Below are 17,412 nucleotides of genomic sequence, written 5' to 3'. Positions count from 1 at the left end.
TTCTGGTTAAAGAGAAAAGATCCCTTTAGACATTTTAATATTGAATTAGTGTCAGAGAAGGAATTATCTTTGAAAATACCAGGCTCTTCTAGGACTGGTGTGACTTTTTGGCTGCTTTGGATAAGAGAAGCCAGAAGTCAGAATGTCATTCAGTTTCATTGGGAGTGTGGAGAACATAAAATTGTCTGATCTCATCTAAGCAATGGAGAAAAGACATTTTTGTACTCATGAAAATTGAATAGGTTTAGATGGGGGAGTATATTGACTCACCACAGTTCCCATCAGCTGTTTGACTGTTTAGACTTGTATCTAAAATTCTGTCTCCTGTTTTTAAATTTTTCCTTAATTATATCTTTTGCATACTCTTAATCTTCGGTTAGATCATTTTTTTCTGCCCATTTAATTTTCTACCCTCCCATGAAGCTCACAAAATACAGAGAATATGTTTCAGTTCTTGGAATCACTTTGTTATATATCCAGCAACAATCCTAAGAACTTTTTCTGGGGGTTTTAGACTCATTGTGGTTTTTCAATTTAATTTCAGCTGTCAGTGGTGTATGGTAGTAATTTCTAAATAGCTTTCTAGTGCCCCTCCCGTTTTGTTCACATCATTTTCCTTGCTCCCATCATTTTGGGTTTCAGAATAAATACAGGGTAAGAAAAACAAGTAGAGAAAACATTCTGTTGTGTGATAAAGAACAAGATAATTTTGGAAATGCTGTCGGTACCTCATAAGTGAAAAATTATATACACCTCATTCTCTGTCCTTGGGATTAGGGTTTGCAACCTGATTGATAGGCTTTGAGAAAGCTCAAGAGATCCTTGAACATAAAGAAATTGTATTCGTTGTTTAACCTGTTTGATTATCACTGAGCATTATTGCTGGGGCTAAGCGCTCACTCGCTCTATCTTGTCTGACTCTTTTGTGACCCCGTGGACTGTCGCCCGCCAGGGTGCTATGTCCGTGGGATTTCTCAGGCAAGAATACTGGAGTGGGCTGCCATTTGCACCTCCAGGGGCTGGGAGTAAGGCTGCAGTGTAATACCGCTTTCAAGATTTTGCAGGTTCTTTATACATAATATTTGCACAGAACTGGAAATTCTAAAATTTTAACACAGATCTTTCATTTCCACTTCAAGAGATTTATCCTGCAGAGAGATTTGCATGACCATGTGAAGATGCGGAGAGATGTGTATATGAGTGTATTGGGGAGAGGTGGGGTTGTCACTGTGACTGTTTATAATAGTAATAAAAGGGACAGAACCTCAATGCCCACCAGTAGGGTAGAACCAGCCATTAAAAGCAAGGAAGTTTATTAATAAGGAAATATCCATGTATCTCCAGAGAGCTTTTTATAACTACTTGTGGACATCTTTGTCTCCTCCCATCACCACCAAAACCCAGGCCCACCAGAGAATCACTATACATAAGAGAAGTCTACTTGTGTTAGTGTGTAGTACCTTTAAATAACGTAAAGGAAGATAAGATTATGAACCAGTGGGCTGGTGATACTAGTTCACACAAGCCCTCCTGGTCCCAAGGTATCCTGAGCCCCAACCTTGAGTAAAAGCTTCTACTCCCCCATCTTCCACACCCACAATCTCCATGAATATCAACCACAACAAAAACTGATTAGATCCTGATGAAGTAGCAGAAATTAAGCCAGGAGAGCTATGGGAAAATAAGAAAAAGGACAATTCCAAGAAACCTGAGATGGCTGCTGGTACCCCACAAGGGGTTTATAAAAGGATGAGAGGCTTTGAAGGTTAAGACTGGCTTTAGCTGTGGCAACACAAGAGCTACTAAAGATAGAGGGCACTTCTAAAGAAAGAATTCTGTGATCATGGACTTGGGGTGCTGTCATAGAACTTTTACTCCCATCAGTAATCGTAGCTAGCCTGAGTTTTATAGATCATCTTGTCCATCTCTTTTGCAGTCAAGGAGACTAAAGGCACACAGCCAGCTCCTGGCTCATAGCTAGTGTTTTCCTGGACTTTGCGACTGTGGTAAGTTGTAAAACTGGAGACATAACGTGGTAGGTGGAGATTGTATTTTACAGAAGGAAAGGAAGCTGGACTGTTATTTTCCTCCTTTCTGGAGGGTATTTACTCTTTGCAAGGATAGTGAAATGATGGTTAAAGTTGGAAGCAATGTTCTTGTGGCCCAGGCACCCTGATCTGGTGAAGGGCTCTATTTACAGTTGCCCCGCGTGATGTATCAGTGTTGCACTGCTCCTCAGGACCTGGGCACCTACTGTGGTAGGGAGTGCGAGAGATTGGATTTGTTCTCTGCTGTTCACAGGATTTAGAATGTAGTGTGCATACAGTTCCTCCATGTCTATCTTCAGCAGATGTTTAAAGTCCCTGCTGTGTGTCAGACACTTTTAAAACAGACAAAAGTCTTTGCCGTCTTGGCCTTTACGTTCTAGCAGAGGGAGACAAACCGAACATTTAAATAAAACAGATAGAATGTGAGGTGGGGATAGGGAATCCCAAGGTGAGAGTCAGGTGTTGGCAGTTTTAAGTAGGGGTGAGTCGGGGGAACCCTCAGTAGAAGGTGACGTCTGAGCAAGAACCTGGCCATTGGAGAGGGAGCCGTTGTTTCAGGTGGAGGGAGTGGGTGGCTAGGGCCTGGTCTGTGCGGTGGGAGCACGCAGGGTGTGTGGGGAGATAAGGAAGGGGCAGTGCGGAGAAGCATGGTGAGCTGGGGGCTGTCATGAGGATGAGGTTGGAGAGCCAGGGGGTCCCACACAGCCCATGGCAAGGACTTTTGACTTTCAGCTGCTGAAATGGGCTTGGCTCGCAGTTGTCACAGTCCTACTTACTTTATCCCAACTGATGTGGGGTGCTACCTTGATGTCGTTCCAGGTTCTCATTTGGGTCTGGCATCCACCTAAATTTTTTAAAATGAGATTTAATCACCAGTTTATTTTTATGGCAGGGAGAGTTGGTAAACAAATACTGAAACAAATTGGGCGTCTTCTGTTACCTTTTTCTTGGTATCTGTAGGAAGATTACTGGCCAGAGTTGGAGTCTCAGAGTAATTAAGGTTGTCAGGAGTGGGGTGGAGAGGGTAAAGCGTTAGTCAGCTCTGCGCTGCTGTGCCGTGCATCATGAGGTTGGGACGAGCAATAGGGTAGGTTTCTAACAGCAGGAATTTATAGCTGAGTTGGAGGAGGAACCATAAAGCCTTCCATAAGGAAGGAAGTGTGTCGCCCAGGGCCGTACCCTGGATGCACAGAGTTAACTTAGATGGAGCAGTTGTTGTGTGGCAGAAACTAACACAGCGTTGTAAAGCGGTTATCCTCCAGTTAAAAACAAATTAGAAATACATAACTTATTTTAAAAATTAAAAACAGTAAATTTGTTAATTGTGTGATATACGGAAAAAATCATGGAGAAAGAAGGAAGGTTAATGAGGGGTGGATTATGTAGGAGTGGGAGACCAGCCACTTGGTTTTGTTGTATTTTTGTCCCTAACACTGATGTAAGTAGGCCTCTTATCTTAGTGTGAGGTTTTAGTGCACTAAATGTTTCCTCATCCTGTCTACCTTTTTTGAGTAACTTGTGAAATTCAGGTATGTCTGTGCAGTGCTGCCATGCTTTTGTTTACTAACGGATTATTTTAGCTGCTGGGTAATTAATGAGCTTTGCTAGAACCACAAAGGCATAATTCCTGGTGGCCCAGCAGTAAAGAATCTGTCTGCCAATGCAAGAGACACAGGTTCAATCCCTAGGTTGGGAAGATCTCCTAGAGAAGGAAATGGCAGCCCACTCCAGTATTCCCAACTGGAAAATCCTATGGTCAGAGGAGCCTGACACGCTACAGAGTTGGACACGACCCAGTGACTAAACAACAAACAGCAGAGCCCCACAAAGACTTGTTGTGTGTGTATTAACACATATGCTGAGGTGCCTCACTGGCAGGATTGGGGCCAGAATCTGGATGTTGTGCTTTAGCTTAGTACTCAGCTAGTTGGAGTTACACTGTTTCACAGTGGGAACAGAAATCATGACATAATCTTCTTTGCAGTGTACTGGCGTGGGGAGTGTCACTGGGGTTTGACTCTTAATTCCTCAGAGTGTCTCCTACAGGACTGGCTGGACCCTGGCCCAGAACAAGCTATTCAACAAGATCCTCAAAGCCCTGCAATCTGACCGGCTTGCCCGCTTGGCCAATGAAGGGGTAAGACTCCAGAAATCTGCCCCAGGCGGGCTTTCCCTTGCTCAGGCCTCTCTGATTGACTCATCTGTTGGGCACCCCCCCCCCCCCAGTTGCTAACAAGGTGGCCCTCAGGCTGTTCCCTCTGCTTCCACCGTCAGGCTTGTAATGAGCCCGTGCTGCGTCGTGTTGCTGTGGACAAGTGTGCGAGGAGAGTGCGGCAGGCCCTGGCCAGTGTGAGCTGGGACACCAAGCTGATCCAGTGGCTGCACACCACCCTGGTGGAAACCCTGAGTCTGCCCATGCTGGCAGCCTACCTAGATGCTCTGCAGACACTGAAAGGGAAGGTGAGGCAGCGATGGGCGTCTGCCCTGTCCTGGGGTAGCCGGCCTCTGCTGTGGATTCGGGAAACGGGATTGGGCCGGGTCATTGCCTGGTGAGTCTGAGGACGTGACTGAAGCTGATGTGCTTGCTGTTGAGAACAGGAGACGTGGTGTCATTTCGCGTTTTCATTTGGCATAAATGTCTTCAGCCCTCCTGTCTAGGGTGAGGTGTGGCACCCCAAACCCGAGAACATGTTTAGCCTCTGCAGCCCTGCAACTTGTGGTTTGAGGTGAGGTGAGAAAGGAGAAGACAGATGAAGGGTTTACCGGGGAGGAGTGTTGGGAGAGGAGGAAGACGCAGACTCCCGTGGAGCTGAGGGCGTGGGGTGGGGCAGGGGAAGGTGCTGGGAGCAAGGAGGACAGGGGCGGACGCCTCGGTCTCTCCTCTCTCTGACCAGCCTTCGGTAGCAACACTCGGACTTTAATCATTCTTTATAAAGCATCGTTACACTTCCCCACTTTCTTACTTAGACAGTATTGCAGTCACACTGCTTTCCTTTATGACTGTAGTTTACTGTGGTTGTAGTTACTGCACTGGACTGTGTTCAGTGTGATGAAGTACTGGTTCTGGATGCAGACTGCCTGGCTGATCCTTTCATGACTAATTAGCTTTGTAATCTTGGGTTAACACCTCAGTTTCCTCATATCTAAAAAATGGCTGATTATAATAATACCTGCCTTGGACTTTGTGATAATTTGTTAATCTGGATAGAATGCTTGGCACAAAGTTTGGCACATAGGAAACCCAAGGTAACTGTTAGTGATTTATAAGTGGTACCATTATATTTAGTGTGCTTTTTGCTCCAGCATGTCCTCAGGTAACTTGGATTAATTCAGTTTTTTACTTTTGTGGGTTTTTTCTCCTTTGCAAGCAGCTGGCCAGCAACTTTCCCCATCCGTATTCCCCAAATTTCCAGACTTACTGTTTACTATCTGTTTGTAAGTTGAAGGATGCTGAGTTTGTTTGAAAGCAAAAGAAGACTGGTTTAGCTTCTGGAAATAAAACTCAGGACTAGATGCATTAATGAAATGTATGGTAGGAATTTGACATTAATTTATACATTCTGCCTTTGGAAAGAGAATAGCATCAGTGAATCTGCTTTAGGGGACCAGTGCAGTCCTGCCCAGAGTCCACTTCCCTGCTTCTCTTTGTGTGCCCAGTAGGCCGTGGAGGTCTTTTTCCTCATAGTGAAGTTGGCACTGCCTTCCAGCTGCAGGCATTGTCTGGATGTTCCCAACAAATACGTGTTCTGTGCCTCCGGTGTGCCGGGTGCTCCTCTGATGGAGCCGATCTTCTTATGGAGAGAGAGACAAATGGAAAGATGGCCCCAGACTCCCCTGTGCCGCTCCTCTGCAGTGGCCACCGTGGCTCACGCGCGAGTTGGGGCGGCAAGGGCACAGGGTGGATATGGAGCCAGGACAGCCCCTGCCAGAGGGCAGCGGCTGTAGTCCAGCATTCTGCCTGTGGAAAGAGAACAGCGTTGCTGAGTCTGCCCTGGGGGACTGCTCTGGGTGTAGTCGTGCCCAGAGCCCACTTCTCAGCTTTCCTTTGCATGCCCAGGATGCCTTGGAGGTCATTTCCCTCAATGAAGTGGCACTGCTTTCCAACTGAAGTTATAGTGTGGGTGTTCCCAAGAGAATGAAGTAGTGTTCAGATTTATGGAGCATCACGGACCACTGGCGGCACTCCACAGGCGTTCCTGGTGCGTGCTGCTGCTAAGTCACAGTGTGGGTCAGCTGGGGTGGCAGAGGACGCCCACTTAGCAAGGGCCCAGACTGCAAGGTGCTGTTCTGCACTCAGCGGTATCTCTCCTGTCAGGCTCTCATTTTCCCATGACTGTTAGATTCACAGCACATATTTAAGTTGTTCCCCAAACTTCTAATGTACCTGCTGGTTGAAATTGTCAGTGAATGGGGTCACGCTCTAGGCCCAGTTTCTTTCACCATCAGACCTGCTATAAAGGGAGCAGAGAAGCTATGGGCCCATCCTCTTCATTGTCTGCTGAGAGTGATCCTGTCCTGGAGAGATCAGGGATGCTTGGTCTGCCTAGCTTCATTCAGACAGAGGAGTCTAAGTGTTCTGTATTTACAAAAAAGTGAGCTTCAAGGCTTTGTCATTTCAGAGGTATACTCTACTATGTGTGTGTTTGTGTGTGCACGCACACACGCTGTGTGCTCAGTCATGTGGGCTGCGATCCTGTGGGCTGTAGCCCGCCAGGCTCCTCTGTCCATGGGATTCTCCAGGCAAGAGTACTGGAGTAGGCTGCCATTTCCTCCTCCAGGAGATCTTCCCGACCCAGGGATGAAACCTGCATCTCCTGCAGTGGCAGGTGGGTTCTCTCCCACTGAGCCACTGGGAGAACTGTCAGATAAAGTTTTTAAAACCTAGTCTTCAGTCAGATCCTCCACCTCTAGGTGTTGAGTGGCTCACAGTGACAAAATATCTATTAGTTTTAAAGAAACACCCGGTTTAGGGTGAAGATCCTTTGCAGTTTGACACTGTCCTTTGTTACTAGCCTATATCCTCCTATTTCCTTACTTGAATTCTTGACTTCAGGCCATCTGTGCCTGGAGTGAGCCATGGACTTTCTTGCTTATATCTGGTGTCTGTTTAGAAAGCTTTTTCCCTATCTTTTGTTGGAATTCTTCAGAGTGCATCTCACTTTGCATGCTGTATCTTCACTTCCCTCTTCTCTGTTGGATGGTTCAGATCACAGCAGTGAGTCTTCTGTTTCTTTATGGCACTTACCAGCCCCTCCTCTCTAGTTATTTGTGTGCTTGTCTTCATAGATTGTAGATTAAATTCCTTTGCAGTCAGCACTAGCCTGGTGCCTTGTAACAGCAGTGTTGCATCAATTTTTGTTTCCTGAGTTAAACTGAGACAGCCTCATGGTTAAATATTCCCCTCATTTTTTGTGCAGAGCTCTTTTTAGTCTTGCTCTTTTAAAATTAGGAACACTGTCCTTTTTTGTCATTTCCAGAAATAACTTATCTTCTTGTGCTATCTTCAAACTTTTATTTTAATTGAAATATAATTGACATACAGGATTTCCCTGTTGACTCAGATGGTAAAGAGCCTGCCTGCAATACACTGTTTGATCCCTGGGTCAGGAAGATCTCCTGGAGAAGGAAATGGCAACCCACTCCAGTATTCTTGACTGGAGAATTCCATGGACAGAGGAGCCTGGTAGACTACAGTCCATGAAATCACAAAGAGTCAGACTCAACTGAGCGACTAACACACACACACACACACAATTGACATTTATTGACAAGTACACAATACGTTTCAATATTTGTATGTGTGGTAAAGTGATTACCACAATGAGTCTAGTTAACATCTGTCACTGTACATAGTTAAAGAAATTTTTTCTTCTTCTGATGAGAATTTTTAAGATTTATTCTTGTAGCAGCTTTCAAATATGGATTATAATATTATTAACTATAGTCATCATACTGTATGTTATATCCCTTGACTTTATTTATTTCATACTTTTTTATCCCTTTTACCGATTTTACTAATCTCCCATCCCTTCCCTCTGAAAGCCACCAGTTTGTTTGTATCTATGAGTTTGGTTTTTGTTTTGTTTTTCCATATTCCACATACACATTAGATCATATGATATTTGTCTTTTTTCATCTGACTGACTTCATTTAGCACAGTGCCCTCAGGGTCCATCCATGCACATGGCAAGATTTCCTTTTCATGCATAATATTCCATTGTGTATATATTTGATGTTTTCTTTATCCATTCATCCATCACTGGGCAGTTAGGTTGTTTTCATATCCTGCCTATTGTAAATAATGCTACAGTGAAGATGGGGGTGCATATATCTTTTTGAGTTAGTGTTTTTGTTTTCTTCAGGTAAATGCCCAGAAATGGAATTCCTGGATTATGTGGTAGTTCTGTTTTAGGAGGAACGTCTGTTAGTGTTTTCCATAAAAGTTGTACCAGTTTACATTCTCACCAAAATGTACAAGGGTTTCCTATTCTCCACATCCTTGCCAGCATTTGTTAATGCCTGTCTTTTCTGATAATAGCTACTCTAACAGGTATGAGATGATATCTCATTGTGGTTTTGATTTGTGTTTCCCTGATGATTAGTAATTTTGAGCGTCTTTTCATGTATAGTATATAAGATCTGTATATCTTCTTTGGAAAAATGTCCATTCAAATCTACCCATTTCTTTTTTTTTCAAATCTACCCATTTTTTAATCAGATTATTTTATTGGTGCTGAGTTGCATGAGTTCTTTGTGTATTGTGGATATGAACCCCTTATCAGATATGTGACTTGAAAACCTTCTCTCCCTTTTGGTACGTTGCCTTTCATCTTGTTGATGTTTTCCTTTGTCTTGCAGGAGCTGTTTAGTTTGTAGTTCCACTTGTTTGTTTTTGCTTTTGCTGCCTCACTTTTGGTGTCAGATCCAAGAAAATATTGCCAAGACTGACATCAAGGAGCTTACTGCCTATGTTTTCTTACAGATGTTTTATGGTTTTAGATCTTCATTCAAAATCTTTAATCCATTCTGAGTTAATTTTTGTGTATAAGGTAATATGATGGTCCAGTTCATTCTTTTGCATGTAGCTATCCGGTTTTCTCAATACCATTTATTGAGGAGACTGTCCTTTCCCCACTGTGTTTTCTTGGCTCCTTTGTCATAAATTAATTGACTGTACATGCCTGAGTTTATTTCTGGGCTCTCAGTTCTGTTCCATTCTTCTCTGTGTCTGTTTTTGTGCCAATACCATACTGTTTTGATTACTGTAATTTTGTCAAATAGCTTGAAATCAAGAAGCATGATGCCTCTGGCTTTGTTCCTTTTTCTTAAGATTGTTTTGGCTATTTAGGGCCTTCTGTGGTTCCATACAAATTTTAGGATAATTTGTTCTATTTCTGTAAAAAATGCCATTGGAATTTTGATAGGGATTGCATTGAATTTGTACAGTATATTGTGTTTTGGGTAGAATGGACATTTTTACAATATTAATTCTTCTGATCTGTGAGCGTAGAATATCTCTTGTTTGTTTGTGTCTTATTCAGTTTCTTCAGTCAGTGTCACAGCTTTCAGGGTATGGGCCTTTTACCTCCTTAGTTACATTTAACCAGGGAAGCCCTAGTTAAATTTATTCCTAACTATTTAATTCTTTTTGATGCATTATAAATGAGCATGTTTTCTTAACTTCTCCATTATTATTTAGAAATGCAACAGATTTTTGTATATTGATTTTGTATCCTGCAAATTCACTGAATTCATGTATTCTAGTGGTTTTTCTGGTGTCTAGGGTTTGCTGTATGTAATATGATGTCATCTGCAAATATGTAGTTTCACTTCTTCCTTTCTAATTTGAATGCCTTTTAGTTTTGTTTCTTGCCTAATTGCCCTTGCTAGGACTTCCAGTACTGTGTTGAATAAAAATGGTGAGAGTGGGCCTCCTTGTCTTGTTCCTCATCCTAGAGAGAAAGCTTTCAGTTTTTCACTGTTGAGCTTAATGTTAGCTATGGGCTGAACTTTTCCCAACTGCATCACCATAGTAGTTTTTATTCTTATTTCTCAAAAAAATTTTATTTGTTTTTGGCTGTGCTGGGTCTTTGTTGCTGCATGGGCTTTTCTTTAATTGTGGTGAGCGGGGCCTTCTCTTAATTGTGGACATTTTTACTTTTTGCGGGCAGTATGAGATTCACACAGACATTTCTTTTCAGTGGAAGCATCAGCAAGTCTGTAATCTATATTTACACATCTTTGAGATCGCATTTTTGGTAAATTGTAATGATGTAATGTGGAACCACTGATATGGAGAACAAACTAAAATTACACAGATTTTTCAGCTTCATTGGGGGTAGTTAGTGTCTCAAGCCCATGTTTTTCAAGGGTCAACTGTATACACAGTATAGTAGGCTGTATTACTTGGTGCATAGTAACAAATTTCTTCAATACTCCAGAGCTTGAAGGCAGTATACTAGAAGAAAATGCAGAGTTTTATTTTGTTTTTAACTTACAAAATCAACTGATGTTCGTTGAGGAAATTTAGAAAATACAGAAGGAAAGGAAGAAACTTCATCATATCTCCATAAAGTTTATTATTAACATTTTGGCATGTTCTCTTATAGTATTTTTCTTAATTAGAGATGATTTTTATATTTTCTGTCTTACCTTTAACATTTTAGCAGGTGACTTTCCTATATTACTACAAACTGTTTTAAACATTTTAAATTTAATCCATAATATCTGATTATGTAGATAATTTGCTTAACCACTTCTTGTACATGCCTTTATGTTGTTTCTACTCTTTGACTATTACTGAGAATGAATTTATCTTTTGCTTACCCCCTACCCTCTGTGTGTGTGTGTGTGCACACGTGCGTATGTGCGCACATGTGTTTCTGATACAGAGTTTTAGGAAAGGGATAAGTTTAAGTCTCTCAATGCATATCACCAGATTGGTTTCCAAAGGACTGTATCCATTTACCTTTAATGATGGGACGTGTGTTTTTAGCCATCCTCTTGTTTGTACTTTTCCTTGTGAGGAAAGTCTGAGAGGCGTCATTGGAATCTGTCCTTGGCTCACAGTGGGGCTGTGTCCTCCCACCTGACCCTGGTATTGGAGTCGCCTGCCTCACACTGGAAGTGTCTTTATTCTCCCTTGCTTCTAGATCCCCACCTTGATTGACCGGATGCTTGTGTCCTCCAACACAAAGACCGGGGCTGCGGGAGCTGAGGCCTTGTCCCTTCTACTGAAGAGGCCCTGGGACCCTGCCGTGGGGGTGCTTTCTCATAACAAACCAGTAAGTTGGACTTCACTATGGCCCGTGAAGTTTGTTTCAGATTCCAATCTCGGAACCTTGGCAAGAGGATAATAAATGGCATGTTTAACTGTGTTCACTAATAACTGGCTGTGTGTCATGCTTAACATAGTTTCCTGAGCAAATCCACATTGGTGAGGATGAGATAGGTCGTGGTGTACGTGGGGTTCCGTGGGGGAGCCTCCCTCGCTCACTGGCTCTCTGATGGGGTCTTACTCTGTAGAGCAAACTCCCCGGCTCTCCTCTCATCCTCATCGCCTCCTCCGGGCCGTCCAGTTCCGTGTTCCCCACCTCACGCCGCCACCGCTTCTGGCAGTCTCAGCTGTCCTGCTTGGGCAAGGTATGTGGGGGGCGGGGGGCGGCTTGAGAGGCCGACTCGGGCCCATTGCTCAGTGCACTTAGTACACTCCTTAGTGTACAGGAAGCGGGGGCCCAGATGCAAGGCGGATGAGCTTGATGTGGAGCATCCTCTGAGTCTCTGGAGTGCTGATGGTGCTTATCCAGGGTTGGAGGGTTTAGGGGAGGCTGAGCAGACTGGAGAGACGATAACTGGGGACTGAGCTCACGGCCTGGCAGCCTCTCTCTTTCCTTTAGGTCATCCCTGTCGCCACCCACCTGCTGAACAACGGGAGTGGAGTGGGAGTGCTGCAGTGTCTGGAGCACATGGTCGGGGCCGTGAGAAGCAAAGTGCTGGAGGTGAGGCTGCCCTCGTCAGCTCCCCGCGGCACGCCCACATTCTGCGCCTGGCCACGGCTTCTGTCTCACTCTCTGCTTTCTCTCCCCACCAAGGTTCACGGCCATTTCCCCCACAAGCCCATCATCTTGATTGGCTGGAATACAGGAGCTCTGGTGGCCTGTCACGTAAGTAACCCCATCTTCTTCAGAGGTTGTCTGGGGACAAGCTGCTGCTGTTGCAGACAGCTACTTTTGAGCCAGACACTGTGTTGACTGCTTTGCCTGCATCCTTGGATTTTAAACTGTGGGAGACAAACTTTGTTTTTTAACTTTATTGTGAAAAATGTTAAGCAAAAATTTAAAGGGAGGATGGACTAATGTAATAAACCCTTTGGGCTCCTCGTTAAGCCCTACCAGAAATCGGCTCAGAGCTGAGATCTTTTTCATCTTACCTCTGCCCATTTTTAGCTCCCTCCAGTTATTTTGAAAAAAAAAAAAAAAACAAAACACCAAGTATTTTGTTTATATATATTTTAGTGTGAAGCTAAAAGACGCTTACTCCTTGGAAGAAAAGTTACGACTAACTAAGACAGTGTGTTAAAAAGCAGAGACATTACTTTGACAACAAAGGTCCGTCTAGTCAAGGCTGTGGTTTTTCCAGTAGTCATGTATGGATGTGAGAGCTGGACTATAAAGAAAGCTGAGCACCGAAGAATTGATGCTTTTGAACTGTGGTGTTGGAGAAGACTCTTGAGAGTCCCTTGGACTGCAAGGAGATCCAACCAGTCTATCCTAAAGGAAATCAGTCCTGAATATTCATTGGAAGGACTGATGTTGACATTGAAATTCCAATACTTTGGCCACCTGATGTGAAGAACTGACTCATTTGAAAAGCCCCTGATGCTGGGAAAGATTGAAGGCGGGAGGAGAAGGGGATAACTGAGGATGAGATGGTTGGATGGCATCACCGACTCAATGAACATGAGTTTGAGTAAACTCCAGGAGTTGGTGATGGACAGGGAGGCCTGGTGTGCTGCAGTCCATGGGGTCGCAAAGAGTTGGACACAACTGACTGAACTGAACTGAACTGGGCACTGTCTATTAAGTTCAAAAGGGAGAGGTTTTCTTCACATAAGGGATAAGAGTAGCATTTGTATTCTCTTAGTTGCATTTGTTCTTAGTGGAGGAAAAAGGAAGGACTCAAGCCTTGCAAATTGCCATGATGGAAGCATTAACCCTCCCATCCTCCCAGAGGTTCGGGTGGGGTCCCCTGAGGGCCCCAGGTCTCTCAGTGGTGGCTGCTGGTGTAACCAGACACCCTGTGTTCTGTCTTCTCACTGCCCTGCTGTGTGGCTGGTACACCTGTGTCGTCGCCTCGGGGGTCGTGTCACCACCTAGGAGCTGCAGCAAGGGAGGAGGAGGCGGGACTGGCTGGTGGATTCTGGGTAGGATGTAGCTGTGGTGAAGTCAGTTGAGCTTGAGGCAGACCACGCCATCATTTGCAGGTGTCGGTGATGGAGTACGTCACTGCTGTTGTCTGCCTCGGGTTTCCTCTGCTTACCGTGGACGGCCCCAGAGGGGTAAGCGCGGGGTCTGCGGGTTGCCGGGTTACCGGCAGGCAGGAGGACGGGAGGACGAGCCTGCCCCTCCCAGGCTGCTGCCCAGGGACTGCAGCTGCCGGTGGACTGTCTTGAGTGGACTTGTGGGCAATGTTCAGCAAGTATGAACTGGCTGACTTAAAACTGGGGCCTGTTTAGGATGTGGACGATCCCCTCTTGGATATGAAGACTCCAGTCCTCTTTGTCATCGGTCAGAACTCCCTGCAGTGCCACCCTGAAGCCATGGAGGACTTCCGGGAGAAGATTCGGGCGGAGAACAGCTTGGTGGTGGTTGGGGGAGCTGATGACAATCTCAGGTGGGTAGGGTCCCTGAGCGATGCCAGAGTGCCATGTTGGAAAGATGCTTACAAGGTGGTGATACAACTATGCCCAACCTAGTTCAGTGAAAGGGGGGCATTAAAAAACTTTAAAAAATTTTTGGACTAAGATTTCTAAAATGACTGTACCAAAAAATTCTATGTAATGTTCACCCAGATTTCCCAAATGTTACCATCTTGCATAACCAAAAAAGTAATTATCAAAGCTGGGAAGTTAACATGGATATGATACTGTAATCTAGTTTACAGACTCGCGTTTCGTCACCGTGTCACTGACACTTCTTTCGTCCTGGACCGAGTCCAGATCTCACGTGGCTCTCGGTTGCTGTGCCTCCTCAGCCTCCTCTACTGGGACGCTGCTCCTCAGCCTGTCTGTCGTGCTTGGTACCTTTTAGGAGTGCTGTTTGTCGACGGTCCCTCAGGGCAGGGTTTGACTCTGTCTGGTGAGCAGGTTGAGGGCACGCTTCTGGCAGGAGTGCATGGGGCTCATGCATCCTTAGTGCGTCCTCGGGGCTGCCTGGTGTTGCTGTGTCTTGTTACTGGCGAGGTCACCGCTGCTCACGTAGTTAGGGTAGTATCTGCCAGGTTTCTCTACTCTTGATGTTTTCCCTTTGGAGTTAGTCGTTATCTGGTGGGGAGAAGATATTTCAAGATGCTGTAATCATAGTCTTTGCCATTGGGCTTACACTGGGGTAGGCATTTCTTTACAGTTTCTTCCTTACTGAGGATGAATGTGAACAAAGATTTTATTTGCATTAGGCATCCTTTTATATATTTTGGAGTATAAACAACCAGAGTTTGGAATTGATTTTAGGGGGGCATGTTTAGTCCTTGAGATGGCCATTCTTCCCTTCTGGGTCTGCCAGCGGGGCCTCTAGTTACATTTTCATGAAATGTACTGAGAAAGAGCTGGTGTCATTTGTCGGCCTCCTTTCCTACACTTAGGTGTTCGGTCTTAGGTGTTAGCTTCCTGTGACTGTTTTAACTGAGAGCTTAGGGTGAGTGCCTGTTCCCACCTGTCCTGTCAGTGTCTTACCCAGAGAGCCTCTGGAGAATTCCTCCTGGCCTTCGTCATCTGACCGTTTCTTGTGGACCCAGAGTCTAATCCTTGGGTGCTCAGGGCAATGCTTGCTTGTAAATACATTCTTTCTTGTTAATTCAGACATTCTTACCTGTAGGGGAATAGACTGTTGAGTCGTGGTGAGGAAGTGGGAGGGGTGAAAACGCCTTTCGTTAGAGTCGCATGGTGAGGCTGCTTGTGAGACGTATTTGCATGGTGCCAAGGGTGCTGGACTGAGAGTCAGGAGACCTCAGTTAAACCCTTGGCTCCTTTGCTTGGGTAAATCGCTTAACTTCCGGGACTGGGTGTCCTCATGTGTAATACGAGCATGTTACATGACAGGGTTAGAGGCCAAAAACCAGTGAATTGGGGTCTCAGAATGTGGAGGCTCGGAATGTTGTTCTTCATCTTTTCACTTGGTGGCCTGTTTCTGTCTGTGCTGAGACCCCCAGGCAGAAGCCAGGGGATAATCAGTCTGGCTTTCGAAGAGGAGAATGCAGCCAGCTGTGGTCAGTTTCTCTGATCCCTTTAGAACTAACCTGTGGCCACCTTTCCTGGTAATCTCATTTCAATAGCACCCAGAAGTCTCAGGCTTTGGTACTGTCTTGGGGTACCTCAAGATGAGGTCTTAGCAATCAGATAGAGTTTACCTGTGAAGCCATAGGCGTAGGACTTCTGGAGTGAACAGTCCCAAGTACCTTCCGTGTTTTCTTTGGTTCATTACCTATGTTGCTTTGTGTCATCCCCACAACTCCATGAGGAGGTTAGGGTTCCTCATTTTGCAGATGTGGAACCTGAGGTCAGAGAGGTTGCAGACCTGCCTGTAGGCTACCTTTATCTTTCTTCTTGGGTTTAGAAAAGCAACACAGAAGAGAAACCCATTCTTTTTTTTTTCTCCATTTATTTTTATTAGTTAGAGGATAATTACTTTACAGTATTATAGTGGTTTTTGCCATACATTAACATGAATCTGCCATGGATTTACATGTGTTCCCCATCCCGATCCCCCCTCCCACCTCCCTCTCCACCCGATCCCTCTGGGCCTTCCCAGTGCACCAGCCTTGAGCACTTGTCTCATGCATCAGCCTGGGCTGGTGATCTGTTTCACCCTTGATAATATACATGGAGAAACCCATTCTTATTTACATTTGTCACTGTGGAATGTTTGGAAAGTAAACATTTCCTCTTTTTTGTCTCTTAGAATAAGCAAAGCAAAGAAGAAATCGGAAGGGTTGACTCAGAGCATGGTGGACAGATGCATTCAGGTACACAGTTGCTTTCCGTGGGTTTCTCAGCCGGGCTTGTCTGTGCCCTTTTAGGCACAGTCTCCTGGGCAGCATCCTTCTGACTCTTTGGAGGATTGGAGGATTGGGTAGCCCCTGGGGCCTTTGGGAGACCTAAGTCATAAGCAAAGAAAAGGGGGAAGGAGGGAGGGGAGGGCGAAGGAGAGTACTGATTTAACATGTGAGCAAAGTGGGTGGGGAGGAAGGGTTCGCTGAGGAGTGGTAAAGTGTGACCTCCCCAGAACGCCACCCCGCACCCTGGGCACAGGGCCTGGGCTCCTGTGGGTCCTGGCTGAGGGTAGGGCTTGTGCCGGGCTTTGTGAAGTAGGAGGGACAGCACACTGATTTCAAAGCTGGGGTGACTCCATTTTAGTAGGAACTGTTGGGGAGCTTCCTGAGGCCTGGGCCTCTCCTTGCCCTAGGACGAGATCGTAGACTTCCTGACTGGGGTGCTTACTCGTACCGAGGGGCACATGGGCTCCGAGCCTCGGGATCAGGACGCTGAGAAGAAGAAGAAGCCCCGAGACGTGGCCCGCAGAGACCTGACCTTCGAGGTCTCGGAGCGGGGTAGTCGACCTGCATCACCAGCTGCCAAGCTGCCTGCCTCCCCCTCGGGCTCAGAGGTAACGCAGGCAGATGCGGTGCTTTTGCTGGGGAATCAGCAGAGTGGGTTCCTGTGCTTCCCGGGGAGGGCTGCTGGCCTTGCCAGGCCTTGGAATTCCTACAGGGGGAGTCCCTGACTGGGGAACTCCAGGGGGGCTTGATGATTGATAGTCCATCCAAACGACCTTGACTTGGCCCTTGTCCTTCTCAATCTACTCAGGATCTCTCCAGTGTGTCCAGCAGCCCCACCTCCAGTCCCAAGACCAAAGTGACCACAGTGGCGTCTTCCCAGAAGTCCAGTCAGATTGGAAGCACCCAGCTGCTGAAGAGACACGTGCAGCGGACAGAGGCTGTGCTGACCCACAGACAAGCTCAAGGTGCGGCTGCCTGGCCCAGGAGCCTCTCTTGGCTTCTGCCTTCTCAGTTGACATCATGTGGCAATTGGAAAGTATGGGCACCTGCTGCTTTTTCCAGACATATTTGTCCATGCAGAATTAGGTTGTAA

General features: G+C 45.6%; 1 protein-coding gene across 18 annotated transcripts in view; it reads left to right on the top strand.

Annotated features, from left to right (window-relative positions):
- The window catches only part of KANSL3 (KAT8 regulatory NSL complex subunit 3), a 57,763-nt gene that overhangs the window by 10,615 nt on the left and 29,736 nt on the right, over nt 1–17,412 (top strand). For all 18 annotated transcript variants that reach the window (XR_002316336.2, XR_002316337.2, XR_011490369.1 and 15 more), the window contains 11 exons: nt 4,095–4,185; nt 4,323–4,508; nt 11,201–11,332; nt 11,574–11,690; nt 11,945–12,046; nt 12,140–12,211; nt 13,531–13,605; nt 13,783–13,940; nt 16,223–16,286; nt 16,727–16,927; nt 17,128–17,284. Coding sequence is in view for 12 of the 18 variants with exons in the window: in XM_020906343.2 (XP_020762002.2) it covers nt 4,095–4,185; nt 4,323–4,508; nt 11,201–11,332; nt 11,574–11,690; nt 11,945–12,046; nt 12,140–12,211; nt 13,531–13,605; nt 13,783–13,940; nt 16,223–16,286; nt 16,727–16,927; nt 17,128–17,284 (1,355 nt within the window). In the remaining 6 variants the exon portion in view is untranslated. The remainder of the gene's footprint in view (nt 1–4,094; nt 4,186–4,322; nt 4,509–11,200; nt 11,333–11,573; nt 11,691–11,944; nt 12,047–12,139; nt 12,212–13,530; nt 13,606–13,782; nt 13,941–16,222; nt 16,287–16,726; nt 16,928–17,127; nt 17,285–17,412) is intronic.

The sequence above is a fragment of the Odocoileus virginianus genome, chromosome 2 (assembly GCF_023699985.2).
Source record: "Odocoileus virginianus isolate 20LAN1187 ecotype Illinois chromosome 2, Ovbor_1.2, whole genome shotgun sequence".
NCBI classification, from domain to species: domain Eukaryota; kingdom Metazoa; phylum Chordata; class Mammalia; order Artiodactyla; family Cervidae; genus Odocoileus; species Odocoileus virginianus.
This window is presented reverse-complemented; position numbering and strand designations above follow the sequence as displayed.